Source organism: Erpetoichthys calabaricus, chromosome 3 (genome assembly GCF_900747795.2).
Source record: "Erpetoichthys calabaricus chromosome 3, fErpCal1.3, whole genome shotgun sequence".
NCBI classification, from domain to species: Eukaryota; Metazoa; Chordata; class Cladistia; order Polypteriformes; family Polypteridae; genus Erpetoichthys; species Erpetoichthys calabaricus.
In genome coordinates this window covers 126,114,196-126,131,182 of record NC_041396.2, presented here as the reverse complement: position 1 = coordinate 126,131,182, position 16,987 = coordinate 126,114,196, and the positions used below count along the sequence as shown (strand labels likewise).

Here is a 16,987-nt window from a genome sequence, read left to right as displayed (position 1 = left end):
ACAACAAAGAACATAAATATGCATGACCTTTGGATATGGGGAAACCTGAAAAGCCCACAGAAATACTCACCCAGACCACAACTGGATGCAGGATTTTAACTCTGGCCACAGATTTTATTGCAGCATTAACTGCTGAGCCACTCAACTCTGGCATTTATTTAAAATGATTTAAAAAATATTCATTAAACCATCTAAGGAAAATGCATGTGTATTTTGTAATAGAATACCATGGTCTTAAATGTAAGAAGCTGATCTTGCATCCAGAAGCATACACTTACTTACTGTAACATACTCTGTGTGAGAACATCACTAATAACACTATGGTGTGTTCACACTAGGATCCACAATGGAATTTCACAAAATAAGATTATGGTTTTAAAAAGAAGATTTTTATGGCTACAGTACCTATACTGGGAACCCTATAAACATGTAAAGTTAGCATTTTAGTAAAGGAGTTACTTCTTTTTATGAGGAAAAAACTTCATAAAATGAAGTCAACAGTTAAATGACTATAGAAATGGACCACAAAAAGCATAGATAATGATTTATAAGCTAATAGGAAACAGAAATGTTGTTCATGAACATTAATAAATAAAACATTCATCTTATACTTTGATTAAATTTGCTGTGCATTGAATCTTGTTCTATTGGTAACTCTTGAAATAAAATTTAAAAATTCTATCTATCTAAATAGGCATTACATACAATTTGTCTAATACAGTGTGAAGTAAAAGTGCATTTTAAATTCTTGTTATTTTTTCAGCATACTTGAGTGTACTCTCTCGATTAGGAAACGATGTGTGATGCTCACCAATAGATAGCTAAGACCAAAGTGACACTGGTCAACAGCCATATACCAGTAGAGTATTGGAGTGAAATAAGCACATTTTATATTATAATAATTATTATTCTGCGGTGGGCTGGTGTCCTGACTGGGGTTTGTTACCTGCCCTGAGCCCTGTGTTGGCTGGGATTGGCTCCAGCAGACCCCCGTGACTCAGTAGTTGGGATATAGCGGGCTGGATAATGGATGGATGTATAATTATTTTGTTTTACCAAGTTAAATTTTCAGTTTTTCATTAAGTAAGTAATGTATCTAAACCTGTCCAGCTTTCTATTTGGAAGCATCATAAAATGCAATTCACATTAAGTACGAGTGAAATTACATACATCACCAGTTAAACGGTGTAGCATGACCCTTATAAATATGCTTATAATACTTCAGAGTTAATATAATTTCTTACCACTCGCATGGTTCGGATTTTCAGTTTAAAATGAACTTGAACCAGAGGCAGCCTTGGGGGTGTGTGGGGCCTATGGCTGACCAACCTCATACGGGGGCCAGTTATGTCAAACGCTGTTACCGGTATGTGTGGAGTGTATAAAATTGCACACAAAATTAACAAAAATAATGTTAACATACACCAGATTTTCTCTTTAAAGTATTCAGCTAAATTTTTTGCAAGATACCACGTAGAGTTTATCAAAATATAACGACATTATCTATTAAAAAAGTTCTATTCATAATTCATGACAATACCACGACAGTGCGAAATGCGATGCGGTGTCATGTGGAAATTAGCAGGGCCTCTTACAGAAAAGTACCCAAATTCAAGTATACCCTTCATCTCGATATGCAGGATGTCATAGTTATAACTCACGTAGATGTCATGTCAGGCGGTTATCAGTGATACATGTTTTGTGCAATAATATTCGAACTATGTAATTTGACCTTGAAGAGAGATTTTCAAAGGGTTCCTCTTAGAAGCATCTCAAATATATATGTACTGGAGAATATAACTTGACAAATCCGCTCGAACGGGACACGCGGACCTCAAAAGCGGGGCCCCCTTAGGCGCGGGACCTGGGCGGTTGCCCCACTTGCCACCCCCAAATGTCGCTCTTGGCATGAACATTCTGAAGACAGGAAAATCTTCCAAAAATCCAATAATTTATTTTAAATATTTGTTATACCGATGCCAAATAGTTTACTAGCAGTAGGTGAGATGACTGCCAGAAAAAAAAAAATTTATCAAGAATATCTTACACTGGCTGAAGACTGATCAAGTGCACGCATTGTCGTTCATTTAATACAAAGTATATCTTAATCTCTTGACATTGATAGAATGTTACTTTGCAGGAGTAAAAAGATAACCCTGAATTTTCACGGTAATGTGCTCGTGAAAGTGCCAATAATATGGTACATTTATCATCTTATTTTTCTCTTTATATTTAGGCTGGGCACGGCAATATAGACTTGTCACATCGTAAATTCGAACCATATTATTTTATCGAATTAGTAACTGCCTTCAGTAGCATTTATTAATACAAAGCCATAACTCACTGCAGTATACCTCTGGCAGTGCAATACAGCTACTTTACGTTAAATGTGAATATAGTTACAAGTCATGTGGAAACGGAAAAAATCCCCATACATGTACTGCAGCTACTGTATATTAAAATACAAAGCAGTTCACATAATTCTGGTCTGCGACGATCCCTCTTTAGGCGCCTTCTTGTCTTGCAGATTAAGCAGTTAACGGGATCTGTTCACTGGAGTGGAACCTCCACTAACGCTGCGTAATGGGATGAAAAGGAGCTGGTAGCCTATCATTTTGCAGAGCCATAATTAGTAATGAATCGTTTCTTTGATTTCAGAGATAGAGAAACGGCAAGGTCCTCGGTCTCTGGCGGGATTAAAACATAACCAGACAGCTTAGCTGAATACTTGCATTAAGAATCAGAGTACTGAAACCATGAAATTCGCGTGTGCGTATTAACTATTTATCGGACTCAAGAGTCACGACTCGCAGAGGCAGCAGATTTATGACATTAACGTAAACTGCGGTGTTAGGACACTAAGGCATACAGAAAATGTTTATGCACGTTGAACATTAAGGCGATCCGGAAAGCCGAAGAACCAGTCGTCTTTTATTACATTTCCGTTGAGGGTTTTATGGAAGAAGAGAGGAATGCAAGACACATGCGTTTTATATACATGTAGGAAGCCACCTTCGAATTTCGTCTTCAGCCTTTTACAGGGGTTGCGGTTAGTGTTTTCCTAGGTAGGACGACTGAAAAGGCAAGCGAGCGGGCGCGAGATGCAGAAACACCCTGGACTACTCAATTATTGGTTAATTCTTGCCACGTATACGATGATGCAGTGTACTATTTTGCATTTGCAGGTAGCGATGTAACAATTAAACTCCGAGTATGTAAATGGACCGAAGAAGGTAATGAAAATACAGAGGCTTACAGGAATTATGCAGCCATATAAATTGTGACACTTCAAGTAATCTGGCTAATGTTTCATTCTTTAAAGTGTGCGTTTTTTTCAATGACTAGCTGTTCTCGATTGACGTTAAGTAATCGGGAAAGTCTAGGTTATAGTGGACAGGTAAGCAATTGGTTATATCATAAAATGTATAGTTGGATAGATCGACTTTAATGTTGAATATGTGCACGAAAGACAACTGTGATGGTTTTCTAAGTATACTCTTAGACTGCCACACCGCAATTACAGATGAGCATTTTAGAATCACCATATTAGGTATGCAAGCGTGCAAGCTGACTGACGGGGTGGTGTGGTGGGGGTGGTGCTGAAGGGACAGCTCCTCGTAAATCTGTAGGTCAATAGAAGGCACTCGGATACCTCTGTGACTAGAGCCGTGATTTCTAGAAGCAAGGACCGCCATGAACCAACCAAGTTCGCCGTCCACCAGATCAGCTTTTCAAAATGTTGTGCAAGTAATATCACTCAGACCATGAAGAGGCAAAACGTGAGAACCCTAGCTCTTATCATCTGTACCTTTACTTATTTATTGGTTGGAGCAGCAGTATTCGATGCCCTGGAATCCGAGAACGAAACCTCGCAGAAAAAAATTTTGGACGACAGAAAAACAGATCTAATGACCAAATACAACCTTACTAAAGAAAACTTTGACGATCTAGAAGGAGTGGTTCTGCAACTGAAACCCCACAAAGCCGGAGTGCAGTGGAAATTCGCAGGATCCTTCTATTTTGCCATCACTGTGATTACAACTATAGGTAAGAGTTATAACTCTTTATGTACGCTGTGAAGTATATCCAAAATCTTTTACCTTTTTATTGTAAAAATAAATCAAATGCATTTATGAATACATAGTTTTCCAACATATTTTCACATAATTATGATTTTCAGAAGGTCTACATCAGAATATTTTTATTCTGTTGTCACTTAATGCTTTAACTCCAGAGCATATGTACGCAATGCATTGGTTTATTTTACTGAAATATCCTGTATGCTAACAATGCACATCACACAGGGAGGTTCTACTTTACTAAGTGCTGAATTAACCCCTATTTTAAAAAATATGACTAATTTTTAAGATATCACAAATCTGTTCTCCTAAACCAGGGAAGTTCCACATGTGTAATGAACACAGTCATTAAGCACAACATGTAAAATGTATAATGTCTAAAAAGTCCTAATAAGGATTAGTCTGAGTAATGAAATATGAAATATTTGAATTCATTTATTACAAAAATACGATTAACCCATGGCAATAAAGTAATAACAATGTTTCTAATAGTACGTTTGTTAAAAACAAAACATCTGAGAAAAATGTGCTGCCTGTATACAGTATTTACATTCCATGCTTGACCTGAAAAATAAGCATAAAGTACAGCGTTTACCTTGTTATGATTTCATTAAAAACTAAACAGCTCAGCAATAACATTGTATCTTGAAACCAAGAGTAAATATAAAATGAACAATTTCAGACGTTTAGCCAATTAATATGTTTACAGTATTTAAAGTAAACATTGTCTTACTGAACTTTAAAATTGTCTGGCATTTTGATGTGACATTGTTAGACTGTTAGTGGGAGCATATATAAAACACTGTCATGAATTTGTGTGATTTTAAAAATATTAATGAACTGCAAATAAATGCATATAGTGTCAAATAAATAAAATATTGAAAGAAAAGGTCAATTTCAGAAGCCGACAATGACCAGAGAAGTAAATATTAATGTACATGACAGTGCATTAAGTTTAAAACAGACAAATACAATACTTCCTGACAGTGTTCTACATGGATGTGCTATCTGACAGTGTAAAAAAGAAGGTAAAGTGAAATATCAATAGTTTTTATATCATGTTAGTTTCTTTCCTGAAACCATACATTCTGTCTGTATGCAACACTTATCTTGAAATGTAACAGCATTTTAAAGAGTGGGAAGTGCAGATATATTATACTTATGCATTTAGTGAAAAGCTAAAAATGAAAAGACAGCACTGAAACTGACGTTAATCATTAACATCACTAAATTGTATGAAAGTTTATGCAGATACTGTTTAAAAGTATGTCACACATTTGATTTTTCAAGTGTGAAATCTATTCATTATTATACTATCAACACTGAAGACAAGCTTAGTTTTGGAGTAAAAGGAAAAATAGAATGATTTACTGAAAAATATCTTCAATTCTTTATAATAAAGATTGCATTATTCTTTAGAATGACCAAAGTATTTCAGCTGATTAGTTTCAAAGAAATACTATATGTAAAAATGATTTAGGTTTGAAAGTGGTGACACCTCCATTGGTTTCCAAGAAATAATATGGAAATAAGAATTGAAAAGACCAATGTTTTAGTTATCTTTTAATGAAAATATGCCAATGAGAAAGCCATGTATGATGCTTTTCAATTTCAGATCCTGGAGGGCTTCAATGACTGCAAGTTTCCATTCCAGCTTTCTTCTTAATTAGTAATCAATTACTGATGCTAATCAAAAACACTTCTTTCACCTTCATTATAACTGACTTGCTTTTAAAGATCCTGAACCTTTAAATGTTTCTTTGTTACTTAACTTGTATACAAACACTAATGTCATGCTAGGCAAAAGAAAAAAAAAAAGATTATCAACAAACTCAGTGGACTCAAACAGACCCAGAGGGTCACCATTTTCACTGTAATTTCCAGAAAACCATCTAAATTTTTTTATGGTCCACTGTAGATCTATATTTCTTAGACTTTCACATATTTTATTGAGGCAGATATTGTAAGTTGGACAGAGGTGAAAATTTGATCATGTTAGTACTGTCATCTGTTGGCTTGCTTTGTATCTTGTTATTGTTTGGCTGCTGGTTACAGAAATGAAATAATCAAAGCTTTCTATTTCTCACCACTTCACCACCTAATAGATAATGTGTGGTGAGTGTACTAGCATAAAAATGGCTGGCATCGCATCATCTAACTGGATGCTACACATTGGTGGTGGTTGAAGTGACTCTGAACTCACTATAAAAAGAGGTTTGAGTAGTGAGAAAAGCACTATATAAATGTAAAGAATTATTATTTTTATTATTTATTATTATTATATTATTAAACTAAGCAGTAGTAGAATAAGGAAGGTGTAGACTGTAGTTTACAGGTTAGTTCTACCTTATTGTAGTTTATATAACCATTTACTTAAGAACCTAATCATATAATTAATTTTTAAACTGTATTATAATTGTAAATTTATTTTACTATTATATAAATGGCTTAGGATTATAGATGGTCTGCTATTATGGTAAATTAAAACTTTAAAAAATACATAGTGTAACAACTGTTAAAGGTCCTTCATAGTTTATAACTACATTCATTTTCAATCAGACTATCATGAATTTTATGTATTTCAATACTTGATTCTTTTTTATTACATTAAGAATAAATATGAAACATTTCCACATTCTTTGTATAACTTATCTATATATAACATTGCCTGCCAGAAAAGCAATGGCTGTCACTGCATGTGTAAGCCAATTTAAACTTAGTATGCTTAGTGGAAGAATGGCATACATACTGCATCCTTTTCCCTCCAACAAAAATAATTTACATTTTTACGTTTATATTCTATAGATTACAGTTCTTTCAAAGACAGAATGATTAACAGGAACTTCTGTTATGTACAGTATGCTTGAAAGAAATTGGTTCACAAGATTGAGAAGAATTGCAGTGTCAGGATGGCATGATTCTAATCTTGGTCCCTCTTTGTTATGACATTTTGGCACATAGACTTAATCTTCCATTTTGTCTCTGTTACTTTTCATTTAGAATGGGGTGTAGTACACAATGAAGCTGCTAAGTGATATCACAATAGTCACAGGATATTTAGTGATAGTCATTCTGACAGTAAGTCTTACTGTTGTCAGCTACCTGTTGGAGCACACCAAGCATTGAGTCAAGAGGTGAATTAAAATTAACATCCCCTTGTTGAAAGTAATGCATTCAAAATTAGTATTATTGCATTTTGGACAGAAACAGTTATCCAAGATATATTACAACTTTTTTTCATACACATTTTCATCCATGGGGCAGGTCAGAGGCAAGAACACTGTTACTGCTAAAGGCCCAATGCCTTAGCCAAAGGAAGATATCAGTGCAGTTATTATTGGAGAAATGGGAAAGATACCTACTCTGACAGATTAGGACACAAGTGCTATACAAGGAACAGGAGGGGTTTTGTTTTATTCTTTTAGTATAAAACTCCATTTAACATCTGTATGTAAGTGTTTAACCTACATATGTTTGTAAAAAACAAACCAATTTAGAATGATTCCCAGACTTCATTGTTTAACAGATGTGAAGGCTGCTGGATTTTAATTTGTCATTAAGTATTTAGATTTCCTAGAGATTTTTTATAGATCTGAAATGGGCAGGAATATTTCTTTTTGAGTGAATTTTTCAAATTAAGAGTGAGTATGGTTAGAATCATTACTGCTAGCTACTGTTATTGTTCTCAGCCTGTGACAGTCAACTAATGGAAATTTCAATATTTTTTTCTGTCATTTTTTTAAAACAGTAAAGTTATTAATAACAGTTTTTGCTTCAAAAATGATGTAAAAATATTAAAAAGACACATACAAAATTATGAAGTATTTGTGCAAACACAAATACTGACATTGTTCTCTTATCAATTTAGAAAATGATTCACTTAGCCATCCATACAATAAGCTGATTTTATGTGTACATGCTATTTATAAGGCAGGTAATATTTAATTGGAGTAATGTCTAGCAAAGTTACTAATATTCTTTATCACTAGTTGCAACTTGCCTGTGACATTTTGTCCATGTAAGTTTCAGCATCAGTAATTAAAAACATTGAATTGGTGTAATGTGTCAAATTTTTAGTTTTCTGAACAGTATTGAGCTTTCAAGGGGTAAGATATCCAAAATGATATATGTTGAGCTAGATATAATAAGTAGTCAGAATCAAAATCAACTTCATACTGTCTGTGTTTGCTTAAGTATCCAAGGAATATCTGTTCTTGCTGAAGGATATGAGGCATAAAAAGATCTATGCAGTTCCTTTAAATTCAGATTATATTGTACATTTCCCATTGATAGAATCATCCATTCATTCATTATCCAGCCCGCTATATCCTAACTACAGGGTCACGGGAGCCAGTCCCAGACAACAAAGGGCACACGGACAGGAAACAAACCCCGGGCAGGGCGCCAGCCCACAGCAGGGCATGCACACACACACCAAGCACACACTAGGGACAATTTAGAATCGCCAGTCCACCTAACCTGTATGTCTTTGGACTGTGGGAGGAAACCGGAGCACCCGGAGGAAACCCATGCAGACACGGGGAGAACATGCAGACTCCACGCAGGGAGGACCCGGGAAGCAAACCTGGGTCTCCTAACTGTGAGGCAGCAGTGCTACCCACTGCGCCACCGTGCCACCCTTGATAGAATCATCAATGAACTAATGTTGGATCTGACGTTGATGGTAATGTTTCCTATATTCTCTGACGTTTTGTTCTTAAAGCTGGAGAAATAACCTGACAAAATGGCAATGGTATAAAGTGGCACTACAGAACATTGAGAAAAGAAAAAGAAAGAAAAACACCTAGTAAGAGTTGGTTAAAATGGCTGACACAGTTATAATCTAGTAACAAAGGACAGACACTGTGCAATACAAACAACATTAGAAGCAGCTCATACAAAATATACTATGCTTTAGTAATGGTCTCCAGCATGGTAATAACTAATAGGGTATTTTTTAAAATATACTGCTAAAAAAATGAAAGGAACACGTTTTAATCAGAGTATTACAGAGTACAGAAAGTCAATGAAATTTCTGGGATATTGATCTGGTCAGTTAAGTAGCAGAGGGGGTTGTTAATCAGTTTCAGCTGCTTTGGTGTTAATGAAATTAACAACAGGTGTACTAGAGGGGCAACAATGAGATGACCCCCAAAATAGGAATGGTTTAACAGGTGGAGGTCACTGACATTTTTCCCTCCTCATCTTTTCTGACTGTTTTTTCACTAGTTTTGCATTTGGCTATGGTTAGTGTCACTACTGGTAGGATGAGGCGATACCTGGACCCTACAGAGGTTGCACACGCAGTTCAACTTCTACAGGATGGCACATCAATATGTGCCATTGCCAGAAGGTTTGCTGTGTCTCCCAGCACAGTCTCAAGGGCATGGAGGAGATTCCAGGAGACAGGCAGTTACTCTAGGAGAGCTGGACAGTGCCATCGAAGGTCCTTAACCCATCAGCAGGACCGGTATCTGCTCCTTTGGGCAAGGTGGAACAGGGTGAGCACTGCCAGAGCCCTACAAAATGCCCTACAGCAGGCCACTGGTGTGAATGTCTCTGACCAAACAATCAGAAAAAGACTTCATGAGGGTGGCCTGAAGGCCCGACATCCTCTAGTGGGCCCTGTGCTCACTGCCCAGCACCGTGGAGCTCGACTGGCACTTGGTGTTAGTGAAATTAACAACAGGTGCACTAGAGGGGCACCAATGAATTTAACACTGTTGCACGACAATGCCCAGCCTCATATGGTCAAAGTATGCAGGCAGTTCCTGGAGGATGAAGGAATTGATACCATTGACTGACCCCGCGTTTGCCTAACCTAAATCCAATAGAACACCTCTGGGACATTATTTTTCGGTCCATCTGATGCTGCCACGTTGCACCTCAGACTGTCCAGGAGCTCAGTGATGCCCTGATCCAGATCTGGGAGGAGATCCCCCAGGACACCATCTGTCATCTGATTAGGAGCATTGCCCTGACGTTGTCAGGCATGCATACAAGCACGTGGGGGCCATACAAACTACTGAGTATGATTGTGAGTTGCTGCAATTAAATTTCGGCAAAATGGACTAGCCTGCCGCATCATTTTTTCACTTTGATTTTTGGGGTGTCTTTGAATTCAGCCCTCTGTAAGTTGATAATTTTCATTTCCATCAAACAATGAGGCATCCTTTAGTTTCTGATACATTACCCAGTCCATATCAGTATAGATATCCAGCATGATTTTTTTTCCCACTGAGATCTGATGTATTTTCGAAGTGTTCCTTTAATTTTTTTGAGCAGTTTATTTTTATCATGCTAAAAATTATACCATGATAAAATCATATCATCAGAGTATTATTATTGGAGTAAGTGAAGAAGTGTGTCAGCATGTCTCTGCAAAAAGGAGAAAAAGTTTATTTACACAAAAAAAAAATTAAAATTAAATGAAAGACACCACATTTTGGCTTTTTACCCTCCATCAGGGATAGACATAGATACTAAAGTGAATGTCTCTGAACTAGTTTTTATATATTTGTTTTTTAGCATTTATTTTTTAGTATATAAACAGCAATATCTTGCCAAATAAATGAAAGCATCTGTTCTAAAATAAAAATAGCTAAATTAATATGCTATTAAAATTAGTTCAACAGAATGTATGAAATTATGAAAAGCAATGGCCATATGCAAAATAATAAAAAAAAATATTGTTTTGTAACAAAATGTATGGTACTTAATTTCTATGCATACAGCCAACTTCCTGTTGAATGACTTCAAACAAAATATATGTTTTAATTGTTCACATTATTTGAGCTTAATTAGTAGTACAAGCTTTCAAGTTAAAATAAACAAGCATGCTCCACTTTGTGCATTGTGTTTTGTTGTATACTATAGCATAATGATATTTAATATAAAATGTTACATTTGGATGTGTTTGAAATGAAAAACCTTTTTACTGTTAATAAGAGGAAGAATTCATTATATTACATAATGCTTTTTTTTTTATTTCCCCTACAAATGAAATTACCTGAAAATGCTATAATATTCCAATTTTGTTTTCAATATAATAGGTTGCTTTGATACTTACATTTATACATAATTTATCATTTGAATATGTGGTGGTTGATGGTTGTGAAAGTAATATCAAGTAATACAAACTTAATGGACTGTTCAAAACTAGTTATGAAGAAGAATGCTAAATAGATAAACATTTTCACTTTACTGCTAAAGTAAACATTTTGATGCATCTTACTCATTATGTTTGACTAACATTTTTGTGACCTCATTCTGGGAAGGTAAGTAAAACTTTGAAAGCCCTTAAATTCATATGTCTAAAAAGACCTGTTTGTAAAATGTATTGAAAAATTAATCAAGGGAACACTGCAAAAAAATGTCATAAATATATCTATATCTACAAAAGATAGTTGCTACTAAATGTAATACATATAAATACCAAATAAATCAGAGTTTAAATGAAATTCAACGTCAAGTGCTCAGTAAAATGGGGCTTCAGTTTCAGTTAAATTCTACCAAATACAGTGTCTTAATTTTTGAGCACATAACTAAACTCTTCTTCAAACCTCACAAACTCATCGACTTTTTTCTGTGATGATGCTGATGATGTTCCAATAACTTAATCAGCTTTTTGTCTATGGCATATGTGAGGTAATGATTGAAGTTTCAAATAAACCAATGTCTGCCAAACTCAGTGTTCCCTGTGCGTAATTTATTCTTCATCTAAACAGACAATAGAGTACTCCAGGTGAAGTCAAAATACATTAAAGGTGAAATTAAGAGATAAATCAAACCAAGAAATGCTAGAATGGTATTGAAAAATGAGGTAACCTACATTGGAGTCTAACCCTCTGAAGCAAAGTGTGAAAATACAATTCTCACAGGTAAGGGGTCCTAACAAACCTGCCAAAATCTCCCTAAGATCTATTAAGGTTTTGTAGAAGAGGCCTCAGCTGTCTCAAAAGCTTGCATATTGTAATCTGTTCAGTTAGCCAATAAAAGGTGTCATTTTGCTTCACTTCTCTTTATTCTTTTTGACATTCCGCTTGTTATTCATCATCCTTAAATAGGTCTCCTATCATCATAGTGTTATCAGAATATTCGATAATGAAACAATGATCATTGCTGTGCCTCTGGTCACTGGCATGGATATTGTAAATATCAAAGGAAATAGCACTTGAGGAGCCCCTGTGTATGAATGAATGTCCTTTGAAAAAGTATTTTGCCGCCCTAACTCTTTATGAACTTTAAAAGAAAGTCCTGAATCTATAATGTAATATATGGATTTGCACTCATATACATTCATTGACATTCATAATAAGAAGGAGTGCATCCCCTACACTTACATTTCAACAATAATAAAGTTGGTTATCTTGAAATGGCTGAATTTGTCTCACCCTATGTCATTCTTTAGGGACAGAAATTTAATGAACATCTGAGCAATACTACATGTCTGTCTCATGACACTTTATGAGCAAGGAAGTGAAGCATCTTTTTCAGTGTTGTTACAAAATATATATGCATAATGCCTAAAAAAATGGACAAGGGAAAAAGCAGAAATACATTCTGGGTGTATTAACAGTTCATTAAAGGTGCAGATTATTTTACTTGATACATGTGTGGCATGTTAGAGAAAAGCACACACATGACCAGTAATCCAATTTTGTCTTCCTCAACTTTAAGGCAACAGTGCCCACTGCTGCAACATCACAATTCCTTCACTTATTGCACTAGTTTACTCTGTGGAGTCTGCACAATATCCCTGAGTGTCTATGGCTTTTTCTCCTGGTACTCTGGGTTTTAAATTTTAAACTCTGGGTTTAACCCACTCCAACATACTAAAGATGTGCATGTTCATTTAATTGGCAGTTTTAAATTGTTAATGTGTGGGTGTTTGTGTAAGTCAGCCTTGTAATGTAAATATACCCAACAGCATGAGACATAGTGCAGAAAACAGCTCTGGAGCTGGGGCTTCTCCATATGGCACATTAAAACACTCATCCACACTCCTGACAGACCAAACTGAAGGAACCAGTTAACATGCCAGCAAAAGATACTGATCTTATTGCTGGAACAAGTCAATTTACACATCTGAAAATCATGGGCTATGCCACATTTACTGATCACAGGCTGATCTTCCAGTTTGGTCATGCTCAGCCCTTTTCCTGACAGCCAATTGTATGCTGCCTGATGGAGCCCATGCTATACAAAGGTTTAACAGGCAAAGTGAGTTCATCACTGCAATATCTGCCCTTTTACTTCTTTTCATTCTGAAACTTCTTTTACTTCTTTTCATTCATTTACTTTCATTCATTCTGCCATCGTACATAAAACAAGAAACATCAGACTGACAAGCTTCTTTTCTCTTTGTGTGATTCAAAGTGCCATGTTCCTTATCTTTCATCACTGCATTTATGTATTGCATTTCCGAATGAGCAATTTTTAGTTGTCAGCTCTCAGGCATACAGATCCTGCCCCATGACAAAAGACAAAACAACTGAGTCACAAACTAGATGGAGTGAGCTGGTGTGCATGTTAAAATATGTGACCAGTTTCAAGGCAGCATGCCACTGACTTCCTCCAACTCACTATGATAATATAAATTAAGGCTGTGGTTGAACATCACTGGAAAAAACTGTCTAACGTGACATAGCCTTAACCTGACCATTGCTATGCCCAGCATACACTGTGTGATTTTTAGAAATTTTGGGCAAGCAACTTCTCACACTTCACGGTAAAGTCACCAGTTGTTTATGTGCTCCAACTGTACAAACATGTTTGGTCCAATTGATATTCAGCAAGGGATTCTGCATGGGATATTAGATTATATGTGTACATGGCCCAAATGGACAGTTTTACCCACAAAAAATATGATGACTATGGGTTTCTCAAAATGTCAACAAACAAAGCTGTGTTCCTTATTGTGCTCTGACAGTAAAAAGAAAAGGGAGTAACTGGACTCGTGGAGGGTTGAGGCATGGCACAATAGGGTCTGTCTATTTTACAAAGAGAATTAGAGGTATGTAGCCTATGAAGTTTACTATTGTGTGTGTTTATTTTGGGTTCATCTAGTAAAGATTTTCATTGGTGATTTAGCTGCATGTGTGTTGCTATATGATATTTAGATTTTTGAAATCAAAAATGTGAAAATGAGTATGACAATGGCAATACTAAATATACAAAATACACTGATTGATGCACAATGAAATTTCATAGCAACATCAGAAAACTGGCTCATGAGACAAAATAGCCAAGTGAATATTCTGACATGACAGAAATTTTTCTGATCCTACAAAAGCCCAATCACAAGATAATGCTGTACTTGAAATGATGAATGATAAAGCTGAAATTCATACCAACTCAGTAGTACTAGGGTGTTGTACCGTGTTAGCCATTATGAATGTAGAGAAAAGCCAAGCAAAATGACACCTTTTATTGGCTAACTAGAAAGATTACAATATGCAAGCTTTCGAGGCAACTCAGGCCCCTTCTTCAGGCAAGATGTAATCATTACATCTTGCCTGAAGAAGGGGCCTGAGTTGCCTCGAAAGCTTGCATATTGTAATCTTTCTAGTTAGCCAATAAAAGGTGTCATTTTGCTTGGCTTTTCTATACCAACTCAGGAAACTCAGCTGCAAATTTGGCTTAAAATCATGCCAAAATCGCTCAGTTCATGCCTATGTCCTGCATTTGAGCAATGCTAGATAAAAGACAAGAGGGAGTGAGGAGAAAGTGTGTGACAATATTTGACAAAGCTAATGATTCTTCGAAACTGTAGAGTATAGAAAATAACAGAGATAAATATATGCAATTACATGCATTAGCAGACTACATTATACAGTATATAAGGTTTTTAATGGTACTTTACAGTAACATGTAGTTAAAAACAGAGCCCAAATAGACCCGTGGTATCTCAATAGCTTAATAGAGAACAGATACCAATTCAAGTAAGGAAAAAATATTATTGATTAATGTGCTATTGCAAGTTGATGGATGAGCCATGACTAATTGTAGTTCAAATTTGTTAAACATCCATCCATTATTCAACCCACTATATCCTAACTACAGGGTCACGGAGGTCTGCTGGAGCCAATCCCAGCCAACACAGGGTGCCAGCCCACCACAGGGCACACACACACACACACTAGGGACAATTTAGGATCGGCAATGCACCTAACATGCATGTCTTTGGACTGTGGGAGGAAACCGGAGCACCTGGAGGAAATCCACGCAGACACGACGGGGAGAACATGCAAACTCCACACAGGGAGGACCCGGGAAGCGAACCCAGTTCTCCTTACTGCGAGGCAGCAGCGCTACCACTGTGCCACAGTGCCGCCCTTTGTTAAACATGCAAATTTAAAAAAAAAAAAAATTATAGTAAAACTTCTGTTGACATTTGAGGCAAAATAGTTGGCTGCTTATTCTTATAATAATTCTAACAGCAGCATTTTGAATTAACTGGAAGCTGTATAAAGAATATTTTGAACATCCATTGAACACCGCATTACAGTAGTCAATCCTACTAGAAATAAATGCATCCATTTATTTCTCAGACGCCCGCTTATTTAGAAAATGCCTTAATTTCTGAACATTTTCAAAATGGAAGAAACATGATTTAGACAACTTTGTAATGTGCGCTTTAAATGACATGCCAGAGTCAAAGATAACTCCTAGATTATGGGCTGATTCAGTAAAATTAATGGTGATTCCAACTTAGTTAAATGACAACACAATATTGTTGCGATCAGCATCATTCCCTCCAATAATCAACATCTTTGTTTTATCTGTGTTTAAAGACAATTAGTTTTCATCCATCCACTCCTTTAATTCACTTATGTAACTAATTAAAGACAACAACAGAGAAACTTCATTTGGTCTAAAAGAAAGGTATAACTGGGTGTTATCTGCGTATGAGTGAAAATTAACATTATGTTTTCAAATGATAGATTCCAGTGGAAGCATGTAAAGTGAAAACAGTAAAGATCCCAGTACCGATCCCTGTGGGACACCATATCTCAATTCTGTGTATAATGATGGAGTACTGTCAGCATTTTTCTGTACGTACTGGAATCAATTTGATAAATACGAACTAAACAAGGCAAGGACAGTGTCTGTAAGCTTAAGTCTAACAACACAATTACAGTAGAGTGTCCTTCATCAGAATATATCATTATGTTGTTTGCAACACGCGTTAGTGCCGTTTTTGTACTATGACTAGTCTGGAAGCCAAACTGGATTTTCTCAAATAAATTGTGATGTGATAAATTGTGTAAGTTGTGATTGAAGCTGATTGGTGTCCTCTATGTCAACTATTTTAGAGAAAAAGGGTAAATTTGAAATGGGTCTATAGTTATTAAGTATGTGTGGGTCTAGGACTGACTTTTTAAGTAATGGTTTGATGACTGCCACTTTCAGTGCATCAGGTACTGCAATAATAAACTATTAATAATGTTAGGAATAGGCACTGCAAGGACTTCCATTGCACTTTTACTAGTTTTGTTGGCAATGGATCAAATGAACAAGTAGTAGGTTTCATTTTAGAAATTAAAGTTAAGATTTCCTCTCCTGTTACAGGATCAACACTAAGTGATCATATTTTATAGACAAACCAGATAAAAGGTTGCCAAATTCAGTCATGAACAATGAATATGGCCCTGGTGGCCTGTAGACTAGCATCATTACTAAATTTATTGGATGCCCCACAACAGATGTTATGGGTAACAGCTTCAGGAAAGTAACAGGTGGGATAAACAACAGCCTGTGATTTACGATCACATGACTGCGTCCTGGATAGTGCTCTGTCACTATCAGTCAGCCAGGCAGTTTTGCTGCCATATTCTGAGATAATATAAAAGATCCCCTCCAAGTTAGGATGAAGACCATCTCTTTTGAAAAATCCAGGCGTTTTA

General features: G+C 36.0%; 1 protein-coding gene across 1 annotated transcript in view; it reads left to right on the top strand.

Annotated features, from left to right (window-relative positions):
* The first annotated feature begins 2,570 nt into the window (after positions 1–2,570).
* kcnk3a (potassium channel, subfamily K, member 3a) overlaps positions 2,571–16,987 on the top strand; it is a 228,796-nt gene continuing 214,379 nt past the window's right edge. The window contains exon 1 of the mRNA XM_051924275.1: positions 2,571–4,047. Within this exon, the coding sequence (XP_051780235.1) occupies positions 3,765–4,047 (283 nt within the window). The 5' untranslated portion in view covers positions 2,571–3,764. The remainder of the gene's footprint in view (positions 4,048–16,987) is intronic.